The 18,387-nt window shown below is 44.0% G+C and overlaps 1 protein-coding gene across 1 annotated transcript; it reads right to left on the bottom strand.

Annotated features, from left to right (window-relative positions):
* Nucleotides 1-2,477: 2,477 nt before the first annotated feature.
* Nucleotides 2,478-17,576, bottom strand: LOC306927559 (lipocalin-like). The gene is made up of 6 exons (XM_079507340.1): nt 17,431-17,576; nt 15,683-15,822; nt 7,017-7,096; nt 6,011-6,124; nt 5,230-5,331; nt 2,478-2,708 (listed from the first exon to the last, which is right to left on the bottom strand). Exons 1-6 carry the CDS (start codon nt 17,530-17,532, stop codon nt 2,689-2,691), a joined length of 558 nt encoding a protein of 185 aa, XP_079363466.1. The 5' UTR covers nt 17,533-17,576; the 3' UTR covers nt 2,478-2,688.
* Nucleotides 17,577-18,387: the final 811 nt, after the last annotated feature.

Here is an 18,387-nt window from a genome sequence, read left to right as displayed (position 1 = left end):
CCGCCCAAAATGGGTTAACTGTCCTGTTGCGCAGATCACGCAAACCTCAGCAAAAAGAAAAGGACAATATCGATGGCCTCCAACTGTAGGTTGGTGTCCCATGGAGTCGATATCTGTTTCTACCATAATACGGTCAGTCATGTAGTCATTGACCTCTGTCTGTTGTACGGCAATAGGCAATAATCGGGATTATGAAATGCAGTATAACCTGTGTCCCTCCACTTGTTTTAGACATTATAACATTCTGCCTAACTTTTTTGACCACTGAAGATGTTTTTTTTCCCCCGGCTACACCCAAATGTTCTGACTTTCTCCACAGACTGCATCTCGAGTAACTACCAACGACCGGACCCTTTTATTCCCCCTCACACACAGAGCCTTTTGCCAGCGAAAAAAAGGCAAGATCAAGTCTCATTAAAATGCAACTTCAGAGGGCTGGTGTTGGTGGTAAAAAAAAACAAAAAAACATTTGTACTACGGCTTTTTACATTTATTTCACCTGTGATATTATTTGTTTTGTTTTTTTTGTCTTTATATTTATTTTACCATTTACAACTTGTTGTATAGTTAAGTGTAACTAGCCTTCTATGGGACGTAAATTATTGTTTTGTACACAAATCTGTAAAAAGTGTGTAGATGTAAACACTTGATAAACGCGGAAGAAATCAGAATTGTGTTGTTATGGATGTACTTCAATGTATTTGTTAAGAAAAAGGTAATAAAAAACAAAAGTATTTTACCGGCACGTGAAGCTCGTTATTGGGTGTGTTGATGTCATTGATAGGCGTCCAATCCTTACCCATATACTGTATATCGTTGCTGTCGGGAGGAAACCTCATAACTCCAAAATGTTCATTTTTCAGGAAATGAAAAATATAAATTTTTCAGGAAATTAAGAAAACCATATATTTTTTTTAAAACAAAGCAATACAGCCTCATCAAAGTTGGTGTAACTTTATATATTGTCAATTACTTCCATGAGAGGGAGAGAGGTGGTGGAGTTAGTTGCTTTAGTAGACATTGAGGGTCCAATGGAGTTAAGAGGTTTTGTCCAAAGCACCTTTTACTACTTTCCATTGGTTCAATATTTTCGAAACAACACACAGATGTAAAGGGTGTTCAATTACACTGATTTATGCCAAAAACCTCAAAAATTGAGTTATGAGGTTTCCTCCCGACAGCAACGTATATAGGGTTTATAAGATGTCCCCCTTTGCGTGGGACAGTCCCTGAGACCCTGTCCCACATTGTGACTGGCAGGCAAATTGTGTTCAAATGCCCTAAAAGTTAGTCTCCTAATAGTTGGCATTCTGTTGTAAAGCTCTCGTCTCTTTTTCCTGCAAGATGTGTTTTTAAGCCCGTTTTATAATAACATGAGAAATATCCCCTAGGCCAGGGGTTCCCAAACTGTGGTGCGTGCACCCCTTGTGGTGCATGAACGCCCTCTAGGGGGTGCGTGACATGAAAAGGGTAATGGCCGTTTTATGGTGTTATTTAGCACAAACAAATCCGGTAAACCACTGTTGTAACTTTGTAAGGAGATGTGTAGAGCAGCTGAGGGAGTATACAGGAGCTGCATGTATCAGTGCAGTGTGTCATTCTGTGATTGTTTGCTATAATCATCAATCAATCAAATGTATCATTTTCGGCCAAATACAACGAGACTTAGCGCTGGGGGGCAGCTAGGTCGGGAGGTAACATGGGGGGCATAGCCAAAAACGTTTGGGGACCACTGCCTTAGGCTTACAGCACCAAGTCGGCCATACCACCCGTGACCAAAATTAGTATTGTATGAGACTCCGAGACGCTAGAGAGCGGTTTAAATAACAAAATGATAGGCAATATTATGCCTATGGTTGAATATGAACTAAAGACATTTAAAATAGCAACTTTAGTAATACGTTTCTAAGCCAGTCCCGTCCCACTTGTGCCGTTGTCCCACACAAGTGATACTTCTGTCTTTGGACTTTGGATCCATAGGATACACCCTATGGCAGTGGTTCCCAAAGTGGGGTCCGGGGACCCCTAGGGGTCCTTGAGAGAGTTCCAGGGGGTCCCCAGCTAAATGATAATTAGGAACCAAATAGACTCTTATGGGTCTGTAACTCAGAGATGTTAATGTTAAATTAACATTGATTTGACAATATACATTGGGGTCCCAGAGATAGAAATGCCATTAAATATGGCATGTTCTGTGACTGATAGGACCCCGTAATGTAGCCTGCCTGCATTCATTTTCTAAACTGTCCCATCTTTCTTTTTTTTTATGTTTTTATTGGTAGAAAGTTTCAACAAATGCAAACAGTTGAACATACCTTTTTTTTTTTTTTTTTTTTTTTCTCCCTTACACCATCCCTCCCCCCCACATTTTCTTTTTCTTTAAGACAATATAAAAATAATAATAATAATAATAATAATAAAGTACAGACACAAAGAAAAAAAGAGAACAGTCCAATCATCTCCCGTCTTTTGAGATGGCGGGTCTCTCTGGACTGTTAACTTGAGCCATAGAAATAAGGCTGCAGAAAGAAGGACGAATCGGGGAGAAAAATGCACAATAATACCAGTAGTATTTTATTACACAAGTTGGGGAAATTAAATTGGTGGCAGATTGGAGACAACAAATACAGCGGTGTCGTTGAAAAGCTTCAGACAGCATGGCTGCCGGTTGAACACCAGAGAGGAAGATTAGGCGGCAGGACACTCGTCTAAGAGAAGACAGATTGACACGTGATGTTCAGAGAGTGTCATTATATAACGTCATTAACCAAGCGTCTCTTCCATCCGGCGGAGTCAGGTTATAACATCATTGCAACACTAATCTTGGTTACTAATGATACTAAACTAATACTAGTCAGTCTCTGTTCCATTTTGGTCAAACAGAGTCAGTGTCGATGATACTAATGAAGGCTCTGTTCCATTCTGGTCAAACAGAGTCAGTGTCGATGATACTAATGAAGGCTCTGTTCCATTCTGGTCAAACAGAGTCAGTGTCGATGATACTAATGAAGGCTCTGTTCCATTCTGGTCAAACAGAGTCAGTGTCAATGATACTAATGAAGGCTCTGTTCCATTCTGGTCAAACAGAGTCAGTGTTAATGATACTAATGAAGGCTCTGTTCCATTCTGGTCAAACAGAGTCAGTGTTAATGATACTAATGAAGGCTCTGTTCCATTCTGGTCAAACAGAGTCAGTGTTAATGATACTAAATGAAGGCTCTGTTCCATTCTGGTCAAACAGAGTCAGTGTTAATGATACTAAATGAAGGCTCTGTTCCATTCTGGTCAAACAGAGTCAGTGTTGATGATACTAATGAAGGCTCTGTTCCATTCTGGTCAAACAGAGTCAGTGTTAATGATACTAATGAAGGCTCTGTTCCATTCTGGTCAAACAGAGTCAGTGTCAATGATACTAATGAAGGCTCTGTTCCATTCTGGTCAAACAGAGTCAGTGTTAATGATACTAATGAAGGCTCTGTTCCATTCTGGTCAAACAGAGTCAGTGTTAATGATACTAATGAAGGCTCTGTTCCATTCTGGTCAAACAGAGTCAGTGTTAATGATACTAAATGAAGGCTCTGTTCCATTCTGGTCAAACAGAGTCAGTGTTAATGATACTAAATGAAGGCTCTGTTCCATTCTGGTCAAACAGAGTCAGTGTCGATGATACTAATGAAGGCTCTGTTCCATTCTGGTCAAACAGAGTCAGTGTCAATGATACTAAATGAAGGCTCTGTTCCATTCTGGTCAAACAGAGTCAGTGTTAATGATACTAATGAAGGCTCTGTTCCATTCTGGTCAAACAGAGTCAGTGTTAATGATACTAATGAAGGCTCTGTTCCATTCTGGTCAAACAGAGTCAGTGTTAATGATACTAAATGAAGGCTCTGTTCCATTCTGGTCAAACAGAGTCAGTGTTGATGATACTAAATGAAGGCTCTGTTCCATTCTGGTCAAACAGAGTCAGTGTTGATGATACTAATGAAGGCTCTGTTCCATTCTGGTCAAACAGAGTCAGTGTTAATGATACTAAATGAAGGCTCTGTTCCATTCTAGTCAAACAGAGTCAGTGTTAATGATACTAATGAAGGCTCTGTTCCATTCTGGTCAAACAGAGTCAGTGTTGATGATACTAATGAAGGCTCTGTTCCATTCTGGTCAAACAGAGTCAGTGTTAATGATACTAATGAAGGCTCTGTTCCATTCTGGTCAAACAGAGTCAGTGTTGATGATACGAATGAAGGCTCTGTTCCATTCTGGTCAAACAGAGTCAGTGTCGATGATACTAATGAAGGCTCTGTTCCATTCTGGTCAAACAGAGTCAGTGTCGATGATACTAATGAAGGCTCTGTTCCATTCTGGTCAAACAGAGTCAGTGTCAATGATACTAATGAAGGCTCTGTTCCATTCTGGTCAAACAGAGTCAGTGTCAATGATACTAATGAAGGCTCTGTTCCATTCTGGTCAAACAGAGTCAGTGTCAATGATACTAATGAAGGCTCTGTTCCATTCTGGTCAAACAGAGTCAGTGTTAATGATACTAATGAAGGCTCTGTTCCATTCTGGTCAAACAGAGTCAGTGTTAATGATACTAATGGAGGCTCTGTTCCATTCTGGTCAAACAGAGTCAGTGTTAATGATACTAATGGAGGCTCTGTTCCATTCTGGTCAAACAGAGTCAGTGTCGATGATACTAATGAAGGCTCTGTTCCATTCTGGTCAAACAGAGTCAGTGTCGATGATACTAATGAAGGCTCTGTTCCATTCTGGTCAAACAGTGGGTCTCAAAAGTGTGGTCCAGGTACCCTCATTGTTCCTTGAGTGGGTTCCAAATGTCCCCTTACGGGTGTGTAACTCTGAGTGTAGATCAGGGTTCCCCAATTAATTTTCCTCGAGGGCCATATTTTGACTAGGGTACCAGGCTGGGGGCCGAGTCCGCACGCGTGAGGTCGAGGTCTTGCCCTGAAAATTCATTTTCAGGGCAGGACCCCATTTGAAAAGGATGCCCAGTTTGACATGCACAGGCTACTGACCCCCATTTAATGCCATTTATATCTGGGACCGCAAGGCCGCAAGGGGCCCGCGGGCCGCCTATTGGGGAACCCTGGTGTACATAATGGTACCAAATTCACCCGTCGTATAATTGTAGTATAATTGGGTAAGACCTGGAATTTCTTTCCAACATGTCAGCTGTGCTTAGAGAGAGCCTATCATTCACAGCCTACATACCACTTTGGGGCAGGATAGCGATGTTTTCCGCCAGGATTCCAGTGCCCAACGAGAACTGCTGGAACTTGTCCAGCACTTCAGGAGAGACAGTCGGCCTTCGGCCTAGGAGGACAAATGAATACAAAAAGATATGCCGTCCAGTTCTGTTCAATCTATCGGTTATCCACACTGTTGAGGTAGTTTGAAGCACAATATTTGAATAGTCTATCTCTATAACTATAACAGTGCTACAGCGGTACTGTATGTTTATGTCTCTGGTTGTTTTCTAGGTATGGTCTGGGGACCCCCTCAGGGGTCCTCGAGAGGGTCTCCCAGTCCCAAGGGGTCCCACAACTCCCCAGCAAAATGATCAACAGTTTAAACACATGCCATTATTTTAGTTTTTTAGCTAGCAGATGTACAAGCTCACAGCGCGTCCGTTGCATAGCAAATGTGTTGTGAGCTTGTAGAGCGTTGTGAATTTGTAGATCTGCTACTTTTTTTCATAGACCTCTCATTGGGGTCCCTGGACACAGGCATCTTCTCAAGACGGGGGTCCATGGCCACATTAAAATGTTTGTAGCTCTGCTACACATGTAGCAGAGCACATGTGTACATTGAACCACTACCATGAAATGTTCTATGAGCACCACTACCATGAAATGTTCTATGAGCAGGGCCTGGCTGGAAACAAGTTCTTGAGCTTAGCCCAGATACCCTGGGTAAATATAGTAACTTTGCTTTGCTTTGCACGTGACATGAGCATGCAGACACAGATGAAATAATGCACGTAGCAGCCTACTGTATAGTTTGTTGAGAACGGTGGAAATGCCTCCTTTGGTCTTGACGGTGTGAATGAGGGCATACTCATCATAATTGACATCGACCACGTTCATGACGTTATCGTTGTTCCAACCTGCAGGGGTGGATTGGAAAGATACATGATAAGTGTACATAACATCAGTATTATGCGTGTCTTAAGTACCAGGTCTTATGACTTAACTTAAGACCTGGGGGCGTGATCAATGCCATTTGGCTATTCTGAGTGGCCAAACAGCATTGACCACGCCTCCAGGTCTTAAGTTAAGTCATAAGACCTAGTACTTAAGACATGCATAATACTGCCCCATGTCTCTTATAAATTAAACCCTTGTGACTGACTGCTGGCCCCGTTTTAATCATGGTCCGGGACCATGATTGGGACCTCAGAGTTACTAGGGATTGTCACAAAGTTATTTGTGACAATAACTTTGTTTCCCTTTTTTCCTTTACTTTTTTTACCCACATTATCCACTTGAACCCTAGCATCCCTATTCTGGGGGAACGTTAGCCGAAAATATGAACTTAATAAAATAAAATCTCTGTATATTATATATTTTTTTACACAAATGAGATGAGGCATTATATGCACAGTGCATTGTTATTTGTTAACAGACAACCCTGAAACCCTGACAAATAAAATGTCATTCCAAACATTTGGGAAGATCTCTTTTAATCTCTTGTTATCCCTATATTCACAGCAATACTGTAAATGTAAAAGAGAAGTTGGTACTCGATGCCTATAGTGATCTCATGTTTTATCTGAAATAGGAAAATGCTTGGTTAAGAGCTGAGGCATCTGAAGAAGGTTTATAAAATCAAATAACAAGAGCTTATACTCATCAATTCTTACAACTTCAGTACAAGAATTAGGCCAGGAGAGGGTGCTGTATAACAACACATGGGGAGTTGGGGAACCATTTTTAAAGTGAACAGTGATTGTGTGTGTGCGCGTGTGTGTGTGTGTGCGTGTGTGTGCGTCGACTCACGCTCGCTCCTGAACATGAACTTCCCGGGTACATTTGTCTTCTTGCCCTGGTGAGTCATTCTCCAGCAAGAGCCGTCAGAACTGAGTGGAGAGGAGAGGGGGTCACTGGAAGAGTGGGCACCTGGGCACCATTTCAATTTGATTTATTTACGTAACTATTTATGTATTTTTTTACATTACTTTTTTTTTTTTTTTTACATTACTTTATAATAATAAATTATTACATGGCATACTCCATGTCCAGACCACCTACTTTAGACTGGCATACACCATGTCCAGACCTACTTTAGACTGGCATACACCATGTCCAGACCTACTTTAGACTGGCATACACCATGTCCAGACCACCTACTTTAGACTGGCATACACATGTCCAGACCTACTTTAGACTGGCATACATCATGTCCAGACCACCTACTTTAGACTGGCATACTCCATGTCCAGACTACCTACTTTAGACTAGCATACATCATGTCCAGACCTACTTTAGACTGGCATACACCATGTCCAGACCTACTTTAGACTGGCATACACCATGTCCAGACCTACTTTAGACTGGCATACACCATGTCCAGACCTACTTTAGACTGGCATACACCATGTCCAGACCTACTTTAGACTGGCATACACCATGTCCAGACCTAATTTAGACTGGCATACATCATGTCCAGACCTACTTTAGACTGGCATACACCATGTCCAGACCACCTACTTTAGACTGGCATACTCCATGTCCAGACCACCTACTTTAGACTGGCATACATCATGTCCAGACCTACTTTAGACTGGCATACACCATGTCCAGACCACCTACTTTAGACTGGCATACACCATGTCTAGACCACCTACTTTAGACTGGCATACACCATGTCCAGACCTACTTTAGACTGGCATACATCATGTCCAGACCTACTTTAGACTGGCATACACCATGTCCAGACCACCTACTTTAGACTGGCATACACCATGTCCAAACCACCTACTTTAGACTGGCATACTCCATGTCCAGACCACCTACTTTAGACTGGCATACACCATGTCCAAACCACCTACTTTAGACTGGCATACTCCATGTCCAGACCACCTACTTTAGACTGGCATACACCATGTCCAGACCTACTTTAGACTGGCATACACCATGTCCAGACCTACTTTAGACTGGCATACACCATGTCCAGACCTACTTTAGACTGGCATACACCATGTCCAGACCTACTTTAGACTGGCATACACCATGTCCAGACTACCTACTTTAGACTGGCATACACCATGTCCAGACCACCTACTTTAGACTGGCATACACCATGTCCAAACCACCTACTTTAGACTGGCATACTCCATGTCCAGACCTACTTTAGACTGGCATACACCATGTCCAGACCTACTTTAGACTGGCATACACCATGTCCAGACCTACTTTAGACTGGCATACTCCATGTCCAGACCTACTTTAGACTGGCATACACCATGTCCAGACCTACTTTAGACTGGCATACACCATGTCCAGACCTACTTTAGACTGGCATACACCATGTCCAGACTACCTACTTTAGACTGGCATACACCATGTCCAGACCACCTACTTTAGACTGGCATACACCATGTCCAAACCACCTACTTTAGACTGGCATACTCCATGTCCAGACCTACTTTAGACTGGCATACACCATGTCCAGACCTACTTTAGACTGGCATACACCATGTCCAGGCCACCTACTTTAGACTGGCATACACCATGTCCAGACCACCTACTTTAGACTGGCATACACCATGTCCAAACCACCTACTTTAGACTGGCATACTCCATGTCCAGACCTACTTTAGACTGGCATACACCATGTCCAGACCTACTTTAGACTGGCATACACCATGTCCAGACCTACTTTAGACTGGCATACACCATGTCCAGACCTACATTAGACTGGCATACACCATGTCCAGACCTACTTTAGACTGGCATACACCATGTCCAGACCACCTACCTTAGACTGGCATACTCCATGTCCAGACCACCTACTTTAGACTGGCATACTCCATGTCCAGACCTACTTTAGACTGGCATACACCATGTCCAGACCTACTTTAGACTGGCATACACCATGTCCAGACCTACTTTAGACTGGCATACACCATGTCCAGACCTACTTTAGACTGGCATACACCATGTCCAGACCTACTTTAGACTGGCATACACCATGTCCAGACCTACTTTAGACTGGCATACACCATGTCTAAACCTACTTTAGACTGGCATACACCATGTCCAGACCTACTTTAGACTGGCATACACCATGTCCAGACCTACTTTAGACTGGCATACATCATGTCCAGACCTACTTTAGACTGGCATACACCATGTCCAGACCTACTTTAGACTGGCATACACCATGTCCAGACCTACTTTAGACTGGCATACATCATGTCCAGACCTACTTTAGACTGGCATACACCATGTCCAGACCACCTACTTTAGACTGGCATACTCCATGTCCAGACCACCTACTTTAGACTTGCATACTCCATGTCCAGACCTACTTTAGACTGGCATACACCATGTCCAGACCACCTACTTTAGACTGGCATACACCATGTCCAGACCACCTACTTTAGACTGGCATACACCATGTCCAAACCACCTACTTTAGACTGGCATACTCCATGTCCAGACCTACTTTAGACTGGCATACACCATGTCCAGACCTACTTTAGACTGGCATACACCATGTCCAGACCTACTTTAGACTGGCATACACCATGTCCAGACCTACTTTAGACTGGCATACACCATGTCCAGACCTACTTTAGACTGGCATACACCATGTCCAGACCTACTTTAGACTGGCATACACCATGTCCAGACCTACTTTAGACTGGCATACACCATGTCCAGACCACCTACTTTAGACTGGCATACTCCATGTCCAGACCACCTACTTTAGACTTGCATACTCCATGTCCAGACCTACTTTAGACTGGCATACACCATGTCCAGACCACCTACTTTAGACTGGCATACACCATGTCCAGACCACCTACTTTAGACTGGCATACACCATGTCCAAACCACCTACTTTAGACTGGCATACTCCATGTCCAGACCTACTTTAGACTGGCATACACCATGTCCAGACCTACTTTAGACTGGCATACACCATGTCCAGACCTACTTTAGACTGGCATACACCATGTCCAGACCTACTTTAGACTGGCATACACCATGTCCAGACCTACTTTAGACTGGCATACACCATGTCCAGACCTACTTTAGACTGGCATACTCCATGTCCAGACCTACTTTAGACTGGCATACACCATGTCCAGACCTACTTTAGACTGGCATACACCATGTCCAGACCTACTTTAGACTGGCATACACCATGTCCAGACCTACTTTAGACTGGCATACTCCATGTCCAGACCTACTTTAGACTGGCATACACCATGTCCAGACCTACTTTAGACTGGCATACACCATGTCCAGACCTACTTTAGACTGGCATACTCCATGTCCAGACCTACTTTAGACTGGCATACACCATGTCCAGACCTACTTTAGACTGGCATACACCATGTCCAGACCTACTTTAGACTGGCATACACCATGTCCAGCCCTACTTTAGACTGGCATACACCATGTCCAGACCTACTTTAGACTGGCATACATCATGTCCAGACCTACTTTAGACTGGCATACACCATGTCCAGACCACCTACTTTAGACTGGCATACTCCATGTCCAGACCACCTACTTTAGACTTGCATACTCCATGTCCAGACCTACTTTAGACTGGCATACACCATGTCCAGACCACCTACTTTAGACTGGCATACACCATGTCCAGACCACCTACTTTAGACTGGCATACACCATGTCCAAACCACCTACTTTAGACTGGCATACTCCATGTCCAGACCTACTTTAGACTGGCATACACCATGTCCAGACCTACTTTAGACTGGCATACACCATGTCCAGACCTACTTTAGACTGGCATACACCATGTCCAGACCTACTTTAGACTGGCATACACCATGTCCAGACCTACTTTAGACTGGCATACACCATGTCCAGACCTACTTTAGACTGGCATACACCATGTCCAGACCTACTTTAGACTGGCATACACCATGTCCAGACCTACTTTAGACTGGCATACACCATGTCCAGACCTACTTTAGACTGGCATACACCATGTCCAGACCTACTTTAGACTGGCATACACCATGTCCAGACCTACTTTAGACTGGCATACACCATGTCTAAACCTACTTTAGACTGGCATACACCATGTCCAGACCTACTTTAGACTGGCATACACCATGTCCAGACCTACTTTAGACTGGCATACATCATGTCCAGACCTACTTTAGACTGGCATACACCATGTCCAGACCTACTTTAGACTGGCATACACCATGTCCAGACCTACTTTAGACTGGCATACATCATGTCCAGACCTACTTTAGACTGGCATACACCATGTCCAGACCACCTACTTTAGACTGGCATACTCCATGTCCAGACCACCTACTTTAGACTTGCATACTCCATGTCCAGACCTACTTTAGACTGGCATACACCATGTCCAGACCACCTACTTTAGACTGGCATACACCATGTCCAGACCACCTACTTTAGACTGGCATACACCATGTCCAAACCACCTACTTTAGACTGGCATACTCCATGTCCAGACCTACTTTAGACTGGCATACACCATGTCCAGACCACCTACTTTAGACTGGCATACTCCATGTCCAGACCACCTACTTTAGACTTGCATACTCCATGTCCAGACCTACTTTAGACTGGCATACACCATGTCCAGACCACCTACTTTAGACTGGCATACACCATGTCCAGACCACCTACTTTAGACTGGCATACACCATGTCCAAACCACCTACTTTAGACTGGCATACTCCATGTCCAGACCTACTTTAGACTGGCATACACCATGTCCAGACCTACTTTAGACTGGCATACACCATGTCCAGACCTACTTTAGACTGGCATACACCATGTCCAGACCTACTTTAGACTGGCATACACCATGTCCAGACCTACTTTAGACTGGCATACACCATGTCCAGACCTACTTTAGACTGGCATACACCATGTCCAGACCTACTTTAGACTGGCATACACCATGTCCAGACCTACTTTAGACTGGCATACACCATGTCCAGACCTACTTTAGACTGGCATACACCATGTCCAGACCTACTTTAGACTGGCATACACCATGTCCAGACCTACTTTAGACTGGCATACACCATGTCCAGACCTACTTTAGACTGGCATACACCATGTCCAGACCTACTTTAGACTGGCATACACCATGTCCAGACCTACTTTAGACTGGCATACACCATGTCCAGACCTACTTTAGACTGGCATACACCATGTCTAAACCTACTTTAGACTGGCATACACCATGTCCAGACCTACTTTAGACTGGCATACACCATGTCCAGACCTACTTTAGACTGGCATACATCATGTCCAGACCTACTTTAGACTGGCATACACCATGTCCAGACCTACTTTAGACTGGCATACACCATGTCCAGACCTACTTTAGACTGGCATACATCATGTCCAGACCTACTTTAGACTGGCATACACCATGTCCAGACCACCTACTTTAGACTGGCATACTCCATGTCCAGACCACCTACTTTAGACTTGCATACACCATGTCCAGACCTACTTTAGACTGGCATACACCATGTCCAGACCACCTACTTTAGACTGGCATACACCATGTCCAGACCACCTACTTTAGACTGGCATACACCATGTCCAGACCACCTACTTTAGACTGGCATACACCATGTCCAGACCTACTTTAGACTGGCATACACCATGTCCAGACCTACTTTAGACTGGCATACACCATGTCCAGACCTACTTTAGACTGGCATACACCATGTCCAGACCTACTTTAGACTGGCATACACCATGTCCAGACCTACTTTAGACTGGCATACACCATGTCCAGACCTACTTTAGACTGGCATACACCATGTCCAGACCTACTTTAGACTGGCATACTCCATGTCCAGACCTACTTTAGACTGGCATACTCCATGTCCAGACCTACTTTAGACTGGCATACACCATGTCCAGACCTACTTTAGACTGGCATACTCCATGTCCAGACCTACTTTAGACTGGCATACACCATGTCCAGACCTACTTTAGACTGGCATACACCATGTCCAGACCTACTTTAGACTGGCATACTCCATGTCCAGACCTACTTTAGACTGGCATACTCCATGTCCAGACCTACTTTAGACTGGCATACACCATGTCCAGACCTACTTTAGACTGGCATACACCATGTCCAGACCTACTTTAGACTGGCATACACCATGTCCAGACCTACTTTAGACTGGCATACACCATGTCCAGACCTACTTTAGACTGGCATACTCCATGTCCAGACCTACTTTAGACTGGCATACACCATGTCCAGACCTACTTTAGACTGGCATACACCATGTCCAGACCTACTTTAGACTGGCATACACCATGTCCAGACCTACTTTAGACTGGCATACTCCATGTCCAGACCTACTTTAGACTGGCATACACCATGTCCAGACCTACTTTAGACTGGCATACTCCATGTCCAGACCTACTTTAGACTGGCATACACCATGTCCAGACCTACTTTAGACTGGCATACTCCATGTCCAGACCTACTTTAGACTGGCATACACCATGTCCAGACCTACTTTAGACTGGCATACTCCATGTCCAGACCTACTTTAGACTGGCATACTCCATGTCCAGACCTACTTTAGACTGGCATACACCATGTCCAGACCTACTTTAGACTGGCATACTCCATGTCCAGACCTACTTTAGACTGGCATACTCCATGTCCAGACCTACTTTAGACTGGCATACTCCATGTCCAGACCTACTTTAGACTGGCATACACCATGTCCAGACCTACTTTAGACTGGCATACTCCATGTCCAGACCTACTTTAGACTGGCATACTCCATGTCCAGACCTACTTTAGACTGGCATACTCCATGTCCAGACCTACTTTAGACTGGCATACTCCATGTCCAGACCTACATTAGACTGGCATACACCATGTCCAGACCTACTTTAGACTGGCATACACCATGTCCAGACCTACTTTAGACTGGCATACACCATGTCCAGACCTACTTTAGACTGGCATACTCCATGTCCAGACCTACTTTAGACTGGCATACTCCATGTCCAGACCTACTTTAGACTGGCATACTCCATGTCCAGACCTACTTTAGACTGGCATACTCCATGTCCAGACCTACATTAGACTGGCATACACCATGTCCAGACCTACTTTAGACTGGCATACACCATGTCCAGACCTACTTTAGACTGGCATACTCCATGTCCAGACCTACTTTAGACTGGCATACACCATGTCCAGACCTACTTTAGACTGGCATACTCCATGTCCAGACCTACTTTAGACTGGCATACACCATGTCCAGACCTACTTTAGACTGGCATACTCCATGTCCAGACCTACTTTAGACTGGCATACACCATGTCCAGACCTACTTTAGACTGGCATACTCCATGTCCAGACCTACTTTAGACTGGCATACTCCATGTCCAGACCTACTTTAGACTGGCATACACCATGTCCAGACCTACTTTAGACTGGCATACTCCATGTCCAGACCTACTTTAGACTGGCATACTCCATGTCCAGACCTACTTTAGACTGGCATACTCCATGTCCAGACCTACTTTAGACTGGCATACACCATGTCCAGACCTACTTTAGACTGGCATACTCCATGTCCAGACCTACTTTAGACTGGCATACTCCATGTCCAGACCTACATTAGACTGGCATACACCATGTCCAGACCTACTTTAGACTGGCATACTCCATGTCCAGACCTACTTTAGACTGGCATACTCCATGTCCAGACCTACTTTAGACTGGCATACTCCATGTCCAGACCTACTTTAGACTGGCATACTCCATGTCCAGACCTACTTTAGACTGGCATACACCATGTCCAGACCTACTTTAGACTGGCATACTCCATGTCCAGACCTACTTTAGACTGGCATACTCCATGTCCAGACCTACTTTAGACTGGCATACACCATGTCCAGACCTACTTTAGACTGGCATACTCCATGTCCAGACCTACTTTAGACTGGCATACTCCATGTCCAGACCTACTTTAGACTGGCATACACCATGTCCAGACCTACTTTAGACTGGCATACTCCATGTCCAGACCTACTTTAGACTGGCATACTCCATGTCCAGACCTACTTTAGACTGGCATACTCCATGTCCAGACCTACTTTAGACTGGCATACTCCATGTCCAGACCTACTTTAGACTGGCATACACCATGTCCAGACCTACTTTAGACTGGCATACTCCATGTCCAGACCTACTTTAGACTGGCATACTCCATGTCCAGACCTACTTTAGACTGGCATACACCATGTCCAGACCTACTTTAGACTGGCATACTCCATGTCCAGACCTACTTTAGACTGGCATACACCATGTCCAGACCTACTTTAGACTGGCATACTCCATGTCCAGACCTACTTTAGACTGGCATACTCCATGTCCAGACCTACTTTAGACTGGCATACTCCATGTCCAGACCTACTTTAGACTGGCATACTCCATGTCCAGACCTCCGTCACCGGTTGGCTTCAGGATGGCAGTGCCCATGGTCATGCTGCTCCTGTGGTTGACAAACCACTGGGCGTTGGTGGCGAAGCCGATCATGTACCACTTCCCGGATACCTGGAGATGAGGAGAAAAAAAACACATGTTATGGGGGAAACCTGGTATAATTCCACTTCTCTGAGACCTGGGGACGAGGGAATGAGGAAAATCACCACCTGACGAGGAAAAACCTGGTTTAATTTCACTTCCCTGACACCTGTGTGCCTGTGTGGAGTTGGACGAGGAAACGAACTGGTTTAATTTAAGTTCCAATTAAATTCCAATAGGCTACCCCAAATCTCGCTCACTCACACTCGGTCACTCCAGCATGGCAAAATGATGGTGAAATTGGTGAGCTGGCGAAATATGTTACCATCTTGTGGACTTCACACAATTTACATGGAGGTATTTAAATACGTGGCCTAAATACCTCTTGATTGAACTCTGCTAATAAACAAACTGCAACGATTTGCATTCGGACACTGACGTTATCTGCGTCACATATTTCAGTAGGTCACCAGTTCCACCGTAACACCTCCATGCTGGAGTGAGCGAGTGAGTGGCCGAGATTTTGGGCATTGGAATTTGGCTAGTCTTTCTTGAGAGGTAGGTAAGAGATATATATGCTACTAAACTCCAACTTCAACTTAACTTCAGCAACATATTAGCCTACAATAGAATGTCATAAAATATACACAGAGTCGACAGTGATTTTATGCTAGTTGATGTCTCACGATAGTCACTTAATTGGCGCGGCGCAATGGATGCGTAAAAGCGCACACAATTTCCCCATATGTTGGACTGGACAACAACATTATGGACAGGCTGAAGAGAACGAACTGAGGAGGAGGAGGAGGATGGAGATGGAGATGGAGGAGATGTATGGAGGCTTCCATTTGGGAATGAAAGACGCACAGGTGGAGGAGAGGAGGTAGGCCATTTATTTACGCCCCCGAGCTCCCTCGATATTAATTTGCTCTGTTGTTGGCCGTGGGCATCGTTTCATGAACTTGTTTGTTTCTATACTTCTTAATTCTGACAATTATGTCGTGTGTTTTTATTTTTGTTCTGTTTTTACCACGCTTTGTTTCGATTCCGTGGTTAATTGATTGATTGATTGATTGATTGATTAGCTGCCGGCGTCTCCTTTACGGTTGATTGATGTCAGCTGTGTCTGTGTGTCAGTCAGTGAGTAGCCTCGGAAACCCAGCTGAGCTTTGAGCTAAAAAGGGGCTTGATATTTTCTGTTGACAGTTCGTTTTACGTTTCTTTTCAGTTATTAATTTTAAGTTTCAGTAGGCCTATATACACAACATTTATTTAGACCTTAATGTGGGTTGTGGGCTGGATACTTGTGGTTACAGTAGCCTACACGTCACAATAACAAATAGTAGCCCACTGTAACAACAATAATGCATAATATAAATAATTCAACTGATGATATTAATTGTATTTGTAATAATAATAATAATACATATTGAATAAGTTAATATACACTATTAACACTTCAGTTAATATAATTCAGCAATTATTTACGTTATGGGGTGGGGGGGGGGGGGGGACAATAATGCAAATAATATAAATAATTCAAATGATGGTATTAATTGTATTTGTAATAATAATAATAATAATAATAATAATAACATTACATATTAATAAACAATAGATCGTCTCTTATAGTCTTACCCCCTGTAAATTGAAGTCGGCTTGAGGTTGCACCTCAGCAGCAGTGGTCGTAGCAGCCAAGGAGCAGAGCATCGCTCCCATCATCCCCAGCAGTATCGTCATCTTCTCGTCTGCAGGAGGTGGACACAATCTCAGATCAATCGGAAGATTAAATGAACCTGGATGGGATGTTTGATGACCTAGGTTTGTTTCGCTGCCCGGGCCCGGGACACGCACCCTTTTATATAGTGGAGAATGAGGGTTGTTGCATAATAAAGTTACCCCCCACCCCCACCCCCAGCCCACCACCACCACCACCACCACCACACACCCACTAGCATTTTCCCTCCCAACAACATCCCAGCAGCCCTGGAGGGCCATGCTGGGATGAGTTCAAACAGGAGAGACCGTTTGCAGCAGCAAACAGGTGTTATGTTCCTGACCCTGCCAGAGCTAAGGATAACATCACCATTCTCGCTCAAATGTCAATCTTCCATTTTTTACCTCCACAATTAAGATATCGAGATTAGGATTGTCAAACGATTCATTTTTTTGTCCATGAAAATACTTATTGTCTTTATAGTCTGTACTTGCTGAACATTGCTACATTCAAAATGTGGCACCTTGGAGCCAACTACTGTGGCTTTAAACTGACGACATCGAAGTGTTTAACTTAAACTCTAAGGTCTCTCTCTTGTATTAGCAATAGCATGAGAGTAACACAAATGAATTGGACAGCCAACTAGTGCTGCACCATTCTTGCTCAAATTTAGGAATTGACATTGTGGTATATAGGTGTCTGGAATCTAGATTGCGACCTTGTGCAGCACAACTCTCTCTCTCTCTCTCTCTCTCTCTCTCTCTCTCTCTCTCTCTCTCTCTCTCTCTCTCTCTCTCTCTCTTGCGACAAACAAAACCATATCAGGATGGACTGAAATGCAATATACAGTTTAGTCTGTATAGTACACAACAAAGCCT

This window comes from Electrona antarctica (genome assembly GCF_951216825.1).
Source record: "Electrona antarctica genome assembly, chromosome: 8".
NCBI lineage: Eukaryota > Metazoa > Chordata > Actinopteri > Myctophiformes > Myctophidae > Electrona > Electrona antarctica.
Note: the sequence above shows the minus strand (reverse complement) of the source record. Positions and strands in the feature narration are given on the sequence as shown.